Source organism: Canis aureus, chromosome 23 (genome assembly GCF_053574225.1).
Source record: "Canis aureus isolate CA01 chromosome 23, VMU_Caureus_v.1.0, whole genome shotgun sequence".
Lineage (NCBI taxonomy): Eukaryota > Metazoa > Chordata > Mammalia > Carnivora > Canidae > Canis > Canis aureus.
This window is the reverse complement of record NC_135633.1, coordinates 23648041-23665616: the sequence shown is the minus strand read 5'-3', so window position 1 is coordinate 23665616 and position 17576 is coordinate 23648041. Positions and strand designations below refer to the sequence as shown.

The window sequence follows — 17576 nt, the reverse complement described above, 5'->3', positions numbered from 1 at the left end:
AGACTTAGTATAGGCAAGCCTGAGAGATAACTCCAGGGGAAGCCAGTCATTGATGGGTCCCTACTCTTTTGTGAGTTCTACTTCAGGAGCTCAGCAGGTCCTCACAGTGTCACAAAAGAAAAATTCTCTCATGCTTCCAGCAGGGGGAGGGGAAAGCAAACCATTTTGAATATACTAGAGCATTCTGTTCTTAACAAGGTCTGCCTTTAAGAAAAACTAGTTAACCAAACCCTAACATGCTAGGATTTTATCAGGGTTAAACTTGCTTGGACAAAGGGAAACACAATATTCTAGCTGGTTCTCGCCTTCCAGGTGGGAAAAGGAAAATAGCCATCTTCAGTCCAGCCTAGACACCTGGTTCTTCCTAAGGAGAATGAGGGAGAAACTAAGTATAACACAGAAATTTTAGTATTGAGATGCAAAGGTTTACTAAAAAACTGAGACCTAATCATGTATCAGCAGAATATCTCCCCTCTCCCTACATCCGACTATCACATTACTAAAGGCGTTTTCTTTTTCTTTCTTTCTTTCTTTTGAAAGATTTATTTATTTATTTATTTATTTATTTATTTATGAGATACACACAGAGAGAGGCAGGGATACAGAAAGATGGAGAAGTAGGCTTCTCACAGGGAGCCCAATGTGGGACTCAGTCCCCTAACCTGGAGTCCCGCCCTGAGCCTAAGGCAGACTCCCAACTATTGAGCTATCCAGGCATCCCTTTATGGCAGTTTTCTAACTGAAGACATCAAGTCCTGCTATCAGGAAGAAATTACAAGACATACTAAAAGTCAAAAAACACAGTTTGTAGAGAAAGAGCAAAAGTCAGAACCAAACTTAGGTATGGCAGAGATGTTGGAATTATCAGACCATGAATTTTAAAAACTATTATTAATATACTAGAGGCTCTATTGGACAAAACACACAACATGTAAGAACAAATGGGCCATGAAAGCAGACAGATGGAAATCCTAAGAAAGAACCAAAAATAAATGCTAAAGTTCAAAAATAGTAGGAGAAACGAAGAAAAACAATTATTAGTAGACTAGACAAAGCTAAATAAAGAATCTCTAATCATGAGAATACCTCAATAGAAACATCCAAAACCAGAAAGAATGAGAACAAAAAAAGGGAAAGAACCAAAAAGAAATGAGACAAAATGAAAGAAGAAAGAAAGAAAGAAGGAAGAAAGAAAGAAAGAAAGAAAGAAAGAAAGAAAGAAAGAAAGAAAGAAAGAAAGAAAGAAAGGAAAGAAAGAAAGAAAGAAAGAAAGAAAGAAAGAAAGAAAGAAAGAAAGAAAGAAAGAAAGAAAGAAGAAAGAAAACATGCAAGCAATGTCCAACGACTGTGGGACAACTATATTTACACATAGTTGTTATAATTATTTTGAGCAAAGTATCACCTGTTAGATAAATACATACCCATATACATGTGTAAACAAAATGAATGCCAGCAGTGATACAAGGCACGGAGAGAGGTATTAAGGTTACTTTTTATTATAAGGTGCTTGCATAGTGAAGTGGTATAGTGTTATTTGAAAGTAGACTTGGACTGGTTGTAAATGTATAATACAAAGTCTAGGGCAATAACTAAAAAGAGTTAAAAACAGAAAAGTTAAAAAAAGAAAAGAAAAGAAAAGAAAAAGAAGTACAATTGATATGTTATAAAATAGAATCATCTAAAAAATGCTCAGTTAAAACTACAGTAATTAGGGTAGTAAATTCAAGCCCTGCATAGAGTCTACTTTTAAAAAATTGGAAAAGGAATTAAAGACATCCAAATTGGAAAGGAAAGTGTAAAAGTATCTGTTCTCACATGACATGAACTTATATGCAAAAACCTTGAACATTTCACCAAAAAAAGTTTAGAAATAACAAACAAATTCAGTAAAAATTCAGGATACAAACTCAATCATCAAAATTTTAGTTGCATTTTTTTAAGGATTTTTATTTATTTATTCATGAGAGACCCACAGAGAGGCAGAGACATAGGCAGAGGGAGAAGCAAGATCCCAGGACCCCAGGATCAAGACCTGAGTCAAAGGCAGATGCTCAACCACTGAGCCACCCTGGTGCCCCCAACTGCATTTTTAAACACTAAAAAATAACATACCAAAAAGGAAATTAGAAAATAATGCAGTTTATGGAAAAATAAAATACCCAAATAGTGTGGTAAAGTAGATGGTGGTAACAGTTTGGAGATAGGATCAAAAAGAATAAAATATTTAGGTATAAACTTAATCAAGTAAGTGAGAGATTTGCATACTAAAATCTGGAAAACTTTGCTGAGAGAAATTTAAAAAGACACCAATAAATAGGAAGATGTCCCAGGTCACAGATTGGAAGACATGATATTGTTAAGGTACCTGCTTATATTAGTCCTCTCTACAAGTAGATCTACAAGTGGCCAATTAACATGTAAAAAAGATGCTCAATATCTTTGATTAAAATCCCAATGAGATGACTTCACACCATTACAGTGGCTATAATCCAAAAAAAGAAAGGAAAGAAGGAAGGGGAAAGGAAGGAAGAAGACCAGAAGGAAGGGATGGGAGGAAAAGAACAAGTATAGTCCAGCTATTATGAAAACAGAATGAGGGAATATTATTCACAGAAACATGTTTATATATGAAACAGCAAAGAGAAACAGGGTGTGGTAAAGTAGATGGGTGATCATAATTTGGAGATAGGATGCATTTTAAATGTTATGAGACAGAAACTACTTTAAGACCTTAGACCTTCTAAGACCCCTGCATGTGTAGATAGAAGTAACAGTAAATAAGGCAAGATAACTTCTTAAGAAAAATATTAACAATTCAATAACTTGGGAAATCAGGAACTTTCTTTTTCTACACAAATATAAGCATGTTTGAAGGGGAAGCATAGACATCAGAAATATCTTGCCCTGATTTTAGAGAAGAGTAATGTTTAAAAACACTACATGCAAATTTACAAACACTTGAATATACTCAGTATTTATTGTGTGTATATTTTGTGTACGTATATGTGTATATATTTTGATAGTATCTCTGTCTTTTTGTGTGTTTCTCTTTAGTTTGCTTCCTGGAGAATAATGTCAGCCCTTACCAAGGAGACTTTGAGATCATGGTTCTAAAAGCCATGGCCATAAGGTGATAATGATTTGGGTTTATTTTCAGAGCTGTCCCTTAGGAGACGAAAGGCAGGAAGGTTCAAACTCTATTTGATAGGCATAATAGGAGCTGTAGTTTTCATTCCTGCTGGCGATAGGTTATATGTTGACCAAGGAATCTAAGTGAGCCTTAGCCAGAATCTCTTTGCTCATAGGTAAGGAGGAGGTTTTAATTAATTTTTATAAAGGAATATTGTGCATCTACCAGGGCTCTGCTCTATAGGCTACTGACCAAGAGTGAGGTCTTGGATGACGACCTCTACTACATTATTCACTCAGTACTCAGTAATAGGAAACATGGAGACTGTTTTAGTACTTTGTAATTCTTATTCTCTCTGACAACTGCAGGATAGTAAAGATAAGGGCCCTTCTTGCAGGAGAAAAATCCAAGTTAGAATAGGACTGTGGCTGAAAGTAAGCTCAAACAGCAAACACCAAAGGAGGCAGCAGGGAACAAAGAGTCTTGGAAGAGGGACTTCAGCATCTTCTTACTACTGTCAGAAGACCTCAGTTAGCCAGTTTGTCAGTATTCCTAAGGATCTTCAAGAAGATAGATTTATCATAATTTGGGGTTTTTATTTTCTCCAGTTACCGTAAATTTAAAGAAGGACTGAAATTTTTATTACTCTTTCTTGCATTTACTCTTTCCTATTTTCCATCTAGCCTCCCATGTTTCTTCCCTCTTTTATTTCCCCCCACCCCCAAGCCTTACTGCTTCCCCCAAATATCCACCTCTTTCCTGGTTTCATCTGATTTTCTCTGTTAAGCATGTATTATCAGAGATAGGGTAAAAATCCCCTGGATATTTGCTCAGGGTAAAGTTAAAACTGTATTAATTATTCCTGACCTGGGAGAGGTATGTCCATGATCAGTTCTTCCCTCAAACACCTTTATTTCAACTTACCTGACTCTTATTTCTCTTGGATGTTCCCCTTGTATAGAATAGGGCAAAACCTTTGTTGCCTTATGCTCAAGTTATCTTTGTTACCTCATGCTTTATTTACTATGATCTAAGCAACAAAGGGATTCACATTGTTCTAGTAAGAAATGTCTGGGGTCTAAGTTGTTCTTGTCGAATGCCTGTGCTTGTCTCCATTTAAGCTTTGTTTAATGGTGTTTATCTACAAATGTTTACTGGATGCTTTAGTGAGAAATACCTGTTGGTTTGGATGGTGACTTTATATATTTGAATGCATGTCAAAAGTAGTATTAAATAAAACATACTGAAGGCATTTGACATGTAAGGTATCATTATATATGTATAGCTTTTTTTATCTGTTTATGTAAGTGTGGCCACTTACATAAAGTGTGTATCTACACATTTTTGTCTTTGCTTTTATTTGTTGTTTGTCCTCAACATCCTCAATCTGGGAAGTCATTACATTTTGTATTAAGCCAGATACCATTCTTTACTCATGAAATAAAGTACCAGAATATAAAATATTTTGCTTCAGAACTGCATAAGATGTCATATTATCTTTAAGCATTGACTATGCTAGTAATCATCATAAATGATACATCCCTTGAATTTAATTGTGTCCAGTATTAGGGATCTTCCTTTTGGTAAATTCAGTTTAAGAAAATGGGTAAAAAACAATATCACTGCCTTCTCTTGCACTGCAAGAAAACAAAAACTAACAATTTGAGAGTTTTCTTGTGCTTTTCTTCTTCTTCTTCTTCTTCTAGGAACAGACCATACATATCTCCTCCTATTCCAGCCAAATCCAGAATGACCCATCAAAATACAACCATGTTTCATCCACCCACATTTTTTCTTTTAGGCATTCCAGGGCTTGCAACTGCCCATGCCTGGATTTCATTGCCCTTCTGTTGTATTTACTTTATTGCTCTCATAGGCAATGTCACAATCTTGATAGTCATATGGACAGAAAGAACCCTCCGGGATCCAATGTTCTTCTTCCTTGTCATTCTATCAGCCATAGACCTGGCCCTCTCCACAACCTCAGTACCACGAATGTTGGGTATCTTTTGGTTTAATGCTCATGAAATTGGCTTTGGAGCTTGCGTGGCCCAGATGTTTCTGATACACACCTTCACAGGAATGGAGTCTGCTGTTCTGCTGGCTATGGCCTTTGACCGCTATGTTGCTATCTGCGTCCCCCTCCACTACACAACCATCCTGACAGTCCGAGTGCTGTCAGGAATTGGAGTGGGTGTTGTCCTGAGTACAGTTGTGCTCACATTGCCCATGATCTATCTAATCTACCGTCTACCCTTCTGCAATGCCCACATTATTGCCCACACCTACTGTGAGCACATGGGCATTGCCAAGTTGGCTTGTGCCAGCATTCAAATCAATGCTATCTATGGTCTCTTTGTTGCTTCTTTCCTCGTTCTTGTCCTGGTACTGGTTGGAATCTCCTATGGCTACATTCTGTGTGCCGTATTCCGCCTCAAATCACAAGAGGCCCGTCACAAGACACTGAGCACTTGTACCTCTCATGCTGCAGTCATGTTTGTTTTCTATACACCCTCTCTCTTCTCCTTCCTTACTCACCGATTTGGCCGAAAAATATCCCCTTATATCCACATTCTTGTTGCCAATATCTATGTGGTCCTTCCACCAGCTCTCAATCCTATCATCTATGGAGTAAGGACTAAGCAAATCAGAGAGTGTGTGATCCGAGTATTTACTGGCAAGTAAGGAACACTATACTCCTTGATCTTTAGGGATAAAGAGCTGCATCCAGGGACAATATTAACCCCACCTCCATATTAATACTTGATATTATTTTTTAAATCCGTTTTTAAGTTCTCATTAGTTTTGTTGAAAGGCTGCAGCCTCTGACTGTGGTAGCTCATTATTCTTGAGGAAAAGAGACATCAGGAGACTGGCAGGCGGGTCCCTATAATTTAATGTTTGCAAGTTTCTCTAATTAACCTTGGTGTTCGTATAACATAACAGAATTCTGCATAAAGCATCTACTGGTAAGTCTAAGCTTATTCCAATTATCTATTGTAAACATCCAGATAAATTTTGGAGTATATAACAGTACTATAATATCCTTTTCCAGAATATATAGTCAAATCTTTTTTTCAAATTTATTTTCAAATTTCCTAATTTCCCCATTTTACCTAATGAAGATAATCTTAGGGAAATAGCTCAAAGTTTTAAAAAACAATCAACCCTTCCCCCAACTCTCCCCCAAAGATGATCTAAGTATTAAATGTCAGCCCACTCACAGGTAAATTATAATTAAATAAAGAGCCTTGAGAGTGCAATTTTTATTCTTAATAAAGGAAAACTGATGTTATATATTCAAATCCAAAATCATCCCATCTGTTGGAGTTATTTTAAGTTTTGGCAGTTATCTGTACAGCCTCCACATGAGCCTTCATCTTGTTTACCAACACCATTCTGTTGTGAACATAATGGGTTTCTAATAGAAGTGAATGTCATACCATGGTAGATAAGAACCTGGGAAATAATTTTTTAGAGTCTGCTTTGATTAGTGATTTGTTGGAATTTTTTGGCAGTTTTTAGTGTAAGCCAACCCTTTCTTTTCCAATGAAGATTGGTAAGCAGGAATCAGTTCATTTTCCTTCTTTGCTCCTCTGGTAATAATATAAGTAGATATATTGAATATCTTGAACTAATTGCCATGGGGCTGTCTCATGTTTTGTTTGGTCTCCTACTTTAGTGAACAATAATGGTCAGGCTCCAAGTGGCTAGAAACCAGATACAATGTGACCATCACTGCATGGTTCATGTAGTTTATCTCCTACCTAAAATTAAAAAGTGGGAATCAGTTATCTAATAATACGGTGATATACATAAGCATGTGGAGCCTTTCACTGCCATTTTCTTTTATTTTTAAGATTTTATTTATTTATTCATTTAAAAAATTTTTTTTAACAATAATAATTTTATTTTTTATTGGTGTTCAATTTGCCAACATACAGAATAACACCCAGTACTCATCCCGCCAATTGCCCCCTCAGTGCCAGTGCCCATCACCAGTCACCCCAACCCCCGCCCACCTCCCCTTCCACTACCCCTTGTTCATTTCCCAGAGTTAGGTGTCTCTCATTTTTTGTCACCCTCACTGATATTTTCACTCATTTTCTCTCCTTTCCCTTTATTCCCTTTCACTAATTTTTATATTCCCCAAATGTTTGTCCTTTTCCAATTGACATATTTCACTCAGCATAATACCCTCCAGGTCCCTCCATGTCGAAACAAATGGTGGGTATTTGCCGTTTCTAATGGCTGAGTAATATTCCATTGTATACATAGACCACAGCTTCTTTATCCATTCATCTTTCGATAGACACCGAGACTCCTTCCACAGTTTGGCTATTGTGGACATTGCTGCTAGAAACATCGGGGTGCAGGTGTCCCGGAGTTTCCCTGCATCTGTATCTTTGGGGTAAATCCCCAGAAGTGCAATTGCTGGGTCGTAGGGCAGGTCTATTTTCAACTCTTTGAGGAACCTCCACACAGTTTTCCAGAGTGGCTGCACCAGTTCACATTCCCACCAACAGTGTAAGAGGGTTCCCCTTTCTCCACATCCTCTCCAACATTTGCGGTTTCCTGCCTTGTTAATTTTCCCCATTCTCACTGGTGTGAGGTGGTATCTCATTGTGGTTTTGATTTGTATTTCCCTGATGGCCAGTGATGTGGAGCATTTTCTCATGTGCTTGTTGGCCATGTCTATGTCTTCCTCTGTGAAATTTCTCTTACACCATACACGAAGATAAACTCAAAATGGATGAAAGATCTAAATATGAGATAAGATTCCATCAAAATCCTAGAGAAGAACACGGGCAACACCCTTTTTGAACTTGGCTACAGCCACTTCTTGCAAGATACATCCATGAAGGCAAGAGAAACAAAAGCAAAAATGGATTATTGGGACTTCTTCAAGATAAGAAGCTTCTGCACAGCAAAAGAAAGTCAACAAAACTAAAAGACAACCGACAGAATGGGAGAAGATATTTGCAAATGACCTATCAGATAAAAGGCTAGTTTCCAAGATTTATTTATTTATTCATGAGAATACACAGAGAAAGAGATAGAGAGAGAAAGAGAGAGAGAGAGGCAGAGACACAGGCAAAGGAAGAAGTAGGCTCCATGCAGGGAGCCTGACGTGGGACTCAATCCCAGGTCTCCAGGATCAGCCCCTGGGCTGAAGGCGACACTAAATCGCTGAGCCACCTAGGCTACCCAAACTGCCCATTTTCTTAGAGACTTTAAAGTTTTTTTTTTTTTTTTTGAGACTTTAAAGTTTTAATTGTCCCCAGTTCCTCCCGAATGCTTTGACAAAGGCTGTAATGTATTTTTCAATGTGTTTGTAAGAGAACATAATGAATATCACCTCGTTGTTTTTTAGATTTCACTTTAAGCAAAATGAATTATAATAATTTAAGAAGAAGGAATGTACAATAATATATCAAGATAAGGTACACATAATGTGTGGTGATTCTTTACATTAGTACGTGATGTATTTCAATTTTTAAGCTTAATACTTCAGTATAGTACAACCTCCCTCAAAATATTCTCATGTATTAGAAGCATTTACACCTCCTTTCTGGTAGTTTTGGAAATTTCACCTCTACCTAAATGTAGTTAAAAAAAAAAAAAAAACTCTTCAAGAAAAACTGAAGCTCTTACTATAAAGACATGTATTGGCCTGACTGTGGAATAGATTTCTCATCTCCACTCCAAATTTATTTTCTTTTTTTTGTTTGTTTGTTTAAATTCAATTAGTCAACATATAGTACATTATTAGTTTCAGATGTAGAGTTCAATAATTTATATTCCATATAACACCAAGTGTTCATCGCATCACATGCCCTCCTTAATGCCCATCATCCAGTTGTTACCCCCTCACCCCACCTCCCCTCCAGCATCCCTTAGTTTGTTTCCCAGAGTTAAGAGTCTCTCATGGTTTTTCTCCCTCTCTGATGACTTCCCATTCAATTTTCCCTCCCTTTCCCTATGAGCAACTGTGCTATTTCTTATATTTCACATATGTGTAAAACCATGTGATAATTATCTTTCTCTGATTGACTTATTTGGCTCACATACTACCTTCCAGTTCCATCCAATTTATTTTCATTTGCATTCAAGACAAAAAAATGACTCAGTAGAAAAGTCCTGAAAATACGATACAGTCTTATACTTAATAAATTCAGCTACACATATACTATAAAATCTTACCAGTGGAGGGATGAAAAATCCTAGCATTTTTTGGGAGTGGCAGCTTAGAAGAGAACACTGGCATAAGGCAATCTTAAACTTTGATAACACAGAAAACAATCTAAAAGTAAAATTTACAGAGTAAAGTAAAAATTCTTCAAGAATGTCGTAAGTTAATAACTATATAAAATAAACCAACATATAGCACAAATGATAAAGTAATAATTAAAAAGTATGCCATTAGGGGCATCGGGTGGCTCAGATGGTGAAGCATCTGCCTTTGGCTCAAGTCATGATCCTCTGGTCCTAGGATCAAGCTCAATGTCAGGCTCCCTACTCTGCCGGGAATCCACTTCTCCTTTTCCCTCTGCCTCTCTCCCTGCTTGTACTCTCTCTGTCTCTCTCCTTCTCAAGTGAATAAATAAAAATTATTTTTAAAACAAATGTGCCTTTAATTAAAATTTGAATTCTTCCTTGCCAGTACAGATGCCTTTTCTTTTTGTTGTCTGATTGCTGAGGCTAGGACTTCTAGAACTATGTTGAACAACAGTTGGTGAGAGTGGACATCCCTGTTGTGCTACTGACCTTAGCAGGGAAGCTCTCAGTTTTTCCCCATTGTGGATGATATTAACTGTGGGTTTTCATATATGGCCTTTATCATGGTGGGGTATGTTCCCTCTATCCCTACTTTGTTGAGGGTTTTTTGTCATGAAGGGATGTTGTACTTTGTCAAATGCTTTTTTTTTTTTTTTTTTTTGCATCTATTGAGGGGACTATATGTTTCTTACTCTCTTTTATTAATGTGGTGCATCATGTTGATTGATTTGCAAATATTGAATCTACACTAGTTGTAGATTACTTGATACTCTATATAGAAAACCCAAAAGACTCCATCAAAAAATTGCTAGAACTGATATACAAATTCAGCAAGTCTCAGTATACAAAATCAATGTACAGAAATCTGTTGCATTTCTATATACCAATAGAAATCAAGGAATGAATCCCATTTGCAATTGCATGAAAAGCCATAAATTACCTAGGAATGAACCTAACCAATTAGGTAGAAAATCTGTACTCTGAAATACTATAAAGTCTTAATGAGAGAAATTGAAGATGATATAAAGAAATGAAAAAAAATTCCATGATCATGGATTAGAAGAATAAATATTGTTAAAATATCTACACATTTAATTAAATCTTTATCAATATACCCCCAGCATTTTTCAGAGATAGAACAAACAATCCCCAAATTGTTGTTTGTCTTTTCAAACAACCTTTCATTAAAGACCCCGAATAGTCAAAGAAATCTTGAAAAAGCAAAGCAAAGCTGGAGGCGTCACAATTACAGACCTCAAGGCATGTAACAAAGCTATAGTCATCAAGACAGTATGGTACTGACACAAAAATAGGAACATACATCAATGGAACAGAAGAGGAAACCTAGAAATAGGCCCACAATTATATGATCACCTAATCTTTGACAAAGCAGGAAAGAAAATCCAATGGAAAAAAGTTTCTTCAACAAATGGTGTTGGGAAAACTGGACAGTGACATGCAGAAGAATGAAACTGGACCACTTTCTTAAACCATACACAAAAATAAAATAAAAATGGATAAAAGACAAATGTGAGAGAGGAAATCATCAAAATCTTAGAGAAGGACACAGGCAGCAATCTCTTTGACGTTGGCCAGGGCAACTTCTTACTAAACATGTCTCCAGAGACAAGAGAAACAAAAGCAAAAGGAAACTATTGGGACTTCATCAAGATAAAAAAACTTCTGCATAGAGAAGAAAGCAATAAACAAAACTGAAAAGAAAAAAAACAATGGAAAGGAAATTTTTGGAATGGGAGAAGATATTTGCAAATGGCATATCTGATAGTTAGTGTCCAAAATCTATACAAAACTTATCAAACTCACCACCCAAAAATCAAATAATCCAGCTAAGAAATGGGCAGAAGACATGGATAGACATTTCTCCAAAGAAGACATCCAGATGGCCCACAGACATATGAGTAGATGCTTAACATCACTTACCATCAGGGAAATGCAAATCAAAACTACAATGAGATATCACCTCACACTAGTCAGAATGGCTAAAATTAACAACATAGGAAACAACAGGTATTGATGAGGGTGTGGAGAAAGGGGAGCTCTCTTACATGGTTGGTGGGAATACAAACTGGTGCAGCCACTCTGAAAAACATGATGAAAGTTACTCAAAAAGTTAAAAACAGAACTACCCTATGATCCAGCAATTTCACTACTGGATATTTACCCAAAGGATACAAAAATATAGCTTTGAAGGGGTGCATATACCCCAATGTTTACAGCAGCATTATTACCAATAGCCAAATTATGGAAAGAGCCCAAATGTGCAACGATTGATGAATGGATAAAGATGTACACACACACACACACACACACACACACACACACACACACTAGAATATTACTCAGCCATAAAAAATAATGAAATCTTGCCATTTGCACTGATATGGATGGAGGTAGAGAGTATTATCCCAAGTGAAATAACTCAGAGAAAGACAAATACTATATGATTTCACTTACATCTGAATTTAAGAAACAAAACATATGAACAAGGGGGAAAAAGAGAGGCAAATCAGGACACAAAGTTTTAACTATAGAGAACAAATTGCGAGTTGCTGGAAGGGACTTGGGTGGGACTATAGGTAAATAGCTGATGGCGATTAAGGAGGGCTTGTGTGGTGATGTAAGTGTTGTATGTAAGTGATGAATCACTAAATTCCACACCTCAAACTATCACACGGTATGTTAACTAACTTGAATTTAAATAAAATCTAAAAAAAGAAAAAAGAAAAAATCTGAAGGTTGTAATAAATTAAAAAGAGAACTACCTTTTGATTCAGCAATCACACTCCTGGGTATATGTCCAAAGGAACCAAAAGTAGTATCTCAAAGAGTTATCTGTAGTTCTATGTCTATTGTAGCATTATTTACAATAGCCAAGATATGGAAACAATCTAAGTATTTGTCAATGAGTGATTGGATAAAGAATATGTGCAATGTAATATTATACAACCATAAAAAGAAATCCTGACATTTGCAACAACATGAATGAATTTGGAGGGCATTATGCTAAATGAAGCCAGACAGAGAAAGATAAATATTGCATGGTATCACTTATATTTAGAATCTTAAAAAAAAAAAAAAAGTTCATGGAAACAAAGAATAGATGTCAGGCCTGGGGAAGGGGAAAATGGTAGATATATGTCAATGGGTTTAAACTTTCAATTGTGAGATAAATAAGCTCTGAGGATCTAATGGACAACGTGGTAGCTAGTTACTAACATGGTATTTATACTTGAAATTTGCTGAGTAGAAATTAAACAATCTTACTACATACACATTTAACTATCTGAGGTAATTAATATGTTAATTATCTTAATCTTGGTAATCATTCCACAATGATTATATGTATATCAAATCATCACATTGTGCACTTTAAATATATACAATTACATTTGCCAATTATCCTTCAATATAGTTAGGAAAAAATTAAATAAAATATAATGCAATTAAAATGTGATTATAGGGATCCCTGGGTGGCACAGCGGTTTAGTGCCTGCCTTTGGCCCAGGGCGTGATCCTGGAGACCCGGGATCGAATCCCACGTTGGGCTCCTGGTGCATGGAGCCTGCTTCTCCCTCTGCCTGTGTCTCTGCCTCTCTCTCTCTCACTGTGTGCCTATCATAAATAAATTAAATAAATTAAATTAAATTAAATTAAATTAAATTAAATTAAATTAAAAAAAATTAAAAAAATAAAATGTGATTATATTTGTTCTGTTAACAATCATTCAAAGGCTATCTCTTCTATAAAGAATAAGACTAAAACTTGTCATTATATGTACACATACATATACATAATAATTGCACACTCTACCACCAATTTCTTTTTCTGAATGCATCTCCTACAAGATTCCACTCAATATTTGAACTGAAATAACATCAAAGCATGTATATATATCCCTTCTTGTTTCATGACTCCCTTCTTTTGTCAATTCTATTCCTCTGCTTAAATTCTTCATTACATTTTCTACTTAATTTGATCCAAATTATAATTTAAGATTCAATGTAAAAGAAATCCAAGAAAAAGTAAATCTTATCTTTGTTAAAAATCAGGAAATATTTTCCTGGAGGGAAAGAACAGAATTGGAGAATGACTGGAATGAGGCATGAGCAAGCTTTCTGGGCTAGCAGAAGTTTTCAATCTTATTCTAGATGATGGTTACACAACAGTATACACATACCAGATATCATCAAATTGAATGCTCAGGATCCATTGTCCTTTTTATGGGCTATGTTAGATAATGGCCAGTATGCAAAAGCTGCTATAAAAATTGTAACATAAATCTTCTTATGGACTTATGTATTTGTTTCTCTTGAGTGCATACCAAATAGTGGAACTGCCTGGCCCAAAAGCACATGTGTTTCTTTGCAGGTCAGGTTTCACTAGAGATAAAAAAGATGAACATGAATCCATATTAATGTGGTTTATAAAAAAGAATAAATGAATATAAACTATTATCTGACAAACTTAGTCATAAAATATAATGGGCAAAGTCTCTTGAATATTTTTGGGTAAAAGAGAGGATGTATTATTTTTATAATAATTTAGTATTTGCATATGCATGTATGAGAAATGACAGGGGTTAAGTTGTTGTCCAAGAAGCAATAGAGGACTGATGAGACATGATTCTGTGGAAACTGAGCTAGACTAGCCGAAAAGATAAACAACGCATAAACAGATTCTTGAGGAAAAAACTGAGAGGAAAAAAGAAAAGATTAAAGATGGCAACTGCTCTGTCTGCAAGTATTTTCTTCTCCAATTAAATAGATTTTTGCACAAATACCGAGGCTGGAAGAATGATTCTGAAGCTGGACAGTGGCTCTTGTCTTAAAAGCACTGAACATAAACTAACTAGTGATATTTTCACATGAAGCTGGAATATGTCAGGCAGTTGAGCCATATACAGAGGAAAAAATATCTACAGGAGAGTCATGCCCACATTCTGATCATTATGATCTAAAATTCTGTTATCTGGGAGTCTGCTAGAGGAAAGCAGTTTGCTCGCCTCACACTGCAATCAGGGAATTATTGGCTTTCTATGGCAAGGGAGTGAACTACTGAAACTCTGAAGTTAGAAGAATAGTCTACATTTAAAATATCCCCAGACTGCTGAAAGGGAAAACATATTATGGATAATATTCTATGCAACTTATTATCTGGGGATTTTGAATGGATCATGAATGCCATCAGATAAGCACTGTCATTGCAATTGATCTCAACTGCTATGGAGACATAGAGGTGATATTGGTAAATTATCTAATATGTCAATTAACAGAGGGAAATTGGAAAATTTCCTGAAAAAAAATTCCTGAAAAAATGTATTCAAATTTCATTCATATCTGAAAGCTGCTATAAATTTTTGGGAAACAGAGTTGGCTGACATTCATTAAAGTAGTGGTGATGGTGGTGATGGTGGTGCCATAACTCTATTTGTAAGCACAATACAATTATATTATATAACCCCTCATGGCAGGATTAACTTGCTCTAAATGTGATCCAAGACCAGATATTACCCAATTCTCATCCTGAGGAAGCTCCTTTTTCTAGAAAACACAGCACTTTCTGACACTGTTTTTTAGGTTTGATACCACCTGGCCTACTGGGATGGCCAACTGGGATGAGAAGAATAATCATACTCTAGGGGCATCAGAAGAATAGTGATGCTTTGCAATCAACCCAGGCACATGGGAATATCAAGCCACTCTTCTATTAATATGTACTGCAAATTTTGATGAAAACAAATTGATGCAACCATCTCATTCATATGCCAGGCCAACTCTTGGCTCCTTCCAGGTAAGTTGTTTTCCCTACAAATTGGGAACTGGTAGCTGGGTTTTGATGGCACCTTCTTTTAGTAAAAACTGATACAGTAGGGGTTTTATTTTTTTTTTATTTTAATTTTTTTTTATTTATTTATGATAGTCACAGAGAGAGAGAGAGAGGCAGAGACACAGGCAGAGGGAGAAGCAGGCTCCATGCACTGGGAGCCTGATGTGGGATTCGATCCCGGGTCTCCAGGATCACGCCCTGGGCCAAAGGCAGGCGCCAAACCGCTGCGCCACCCAGGGATCCCTACAGTAGGGGTTTTAAATCTTGTTTTACTCAATAATTTCTCTTTCCATATTTTCTCTGTAATTAAAATTATTTTAAAAACATGAGGGGCTACATTAACATAATTTAGAGTTGAAAGATTTTTGTAGGCAATTAAGTCATAGTTTTTATTTCTGAATCCCACCAATCAAAGGCATAAGCAAGGTTGTTCCCAAGATTTCTGGGTTCTGACTGACTAGCTCCTTGTTAATTCTAATGTTTCCTGGTTATTTGAAAACAAAAAATGGTAATTTAGAAGTAAACTGCCATGTGGTAGGTATTTGAGGAATGTAGAAAGTAAAGGAAAGATAGGAGAATCATATGCTTTGAAAATATTTAGTATCTGATCCCAGCAGCTCAGTCTTCTTTGACAAAATAAAAAGGACACTGCAATCTCCTTTTTACCCTCTTGCCTTTCGGAGATCACCAATTATTACCTTTTCTTCTTCTTCTTCCATTCAAAAAATAGGAAGAAGAAAACTCCTTATGTGATGAGAGTTAGATTACTTTTTAATAGCTAAGGATAATCGAGCTCATGACTTGTTGTCTTTCATAGAAATTGGACTTAATGAAATCTAGATGCATTCATTTTTCCCACTTTTGTTCCATGTACTCAAATCCAGTGAAGAGGAAGTAATTATTACAAGTATTTCAAATACTTATAATACTTAAATACTTAAAATCATATGACTTTAATTGCAGAAAAAGTCTGTAAACTAGTTAGATTATCATTTTATTATTTCAATTGTGTTATTTGATGACTACTCGAAGTAATGACCAATCTTAATATGAGATGATGGAAGAAAGCTCTTAGAGTCTAGAAATTTCCTTTTTTCGTGGAGTTTTCATTTCTATTATAAGAAAATTTTCATATCTCTGTGTTTTGTTTAACTTCTCTTCTCTATTCCACAGCCTGTTTCTGCTGTGACAAAAATACTAGACTTTTTATTAGCTATCATATTTCGAGCATTTGAATTATTCCTGATACGATATGAGCTCGTTTAACACTGAGCCAAATGAGGCTAGTGTCCTTAACTTATAAGTAAACTGTGAGTAATAAGTATGGCTCTTTAGCAAGAGTCCATAAATGGTAAAGGATCCAGAATAGGTAGACAGGTCATCTGACTTTCTGGTCCTTTATTTTAACTACTTGCTGAATACTAGGTGAAAGGAAAACATACACATTGTTTTTCTCTCTACAATCACACCAGCACTTCTCACACTAGATGTGCATGTTTGCAGTGGCGGTGGTAGTGGATTCCATATAAGTAATTCTCCAATTTTCTGCAGACACCAATTGGGTGTCCTATATATTCAATTCAATTCTGACACTACCTGAAATTAGCATCAGATTTCTCAGGTTAAGAGCTCAGTCCTGTAAGACTGCCTTCCATCTCAGAGACTAACTTTAGATTACCTAAAAGTAGTGGACTCTTAGGCTACTGGAATACTGGGAACTTATGTCCAGTTTGGCTACAAAATCTGGGGTTCCCATAACCTCCTTCTCGAGTTTAATAATTTGTTAAAGTGGCTTACAGAACTCAGGTAAATGGTATACTTAACAGCCAGATGGAAGATTTTGCATAGGGCCAGCTATGGGAAGGAGTATGGAGCTTACATAACCTCTCTGGGCATGTCACACTCTCATAAACTCTACATGTTCAGCAAACTGGAAGTTCCCAGACCTCATACCTTAGGGATTTTTATGGAAGCTTCAAACAGAAGTGTGGTTGATTAAATCATCAGTGATTGAGTCAGTCTCCAGCCCCCCCTACTTCTCCAGAAGTTCAGGGAAGGACTGAAAGTTTCAACCACTAATCACAAGTTTCGTTACTATGGCAACTAGCCCCATCTTGTGGTTATCTAGTAGCTTTCCAAAAATCTCCTTATTAACACAAACTCAGGTGTGGTTAAAAGGTGCTTAATAGGAATAATAAAAGACACTCCTTTTACCTTTATTGCTCTGGGGCTATTTCAAGAACTGAGGACAAAAGATCAACTATTACAACAAAAGATGGTCCCATTGCTCTTATCACTTAGAAAATGACAAGAGTTTTAG

The 17576-nt window shown here is 36.1% G+C and overlaps 1 protein-coding gene across 1 annotated transcript; it reads left to right on the top strand.

Annotated features, from left to right (window-relative positions):
- Window positions 1-4879: 4879 nt before the first annotated feature.
- On the top strand, window positions 4880-5815 carry LOC144295422 (olfactory receptor 52J3-like). Its single transcript, XM_077867816.1, has one exon. The coding sequence runs from the start codon at window positions 4880-4882 to the stop codon at window positions 5813-5815; it is 936 nt and encodes a 311-aa protein (XP_077723942.1).
- Window positions 5816-17576: the final 11761 nt, after the last annotated feature.

Bases quoted from the DNA above. Each gene is read 5' to 3' on its own strand.
- LOC144295422 (XM_077867816.1), top strand. From the start codon at position 4,880: ATGACCCATCAAAATACAACCATGTTTCATCCACCCACATTTTTTCTT.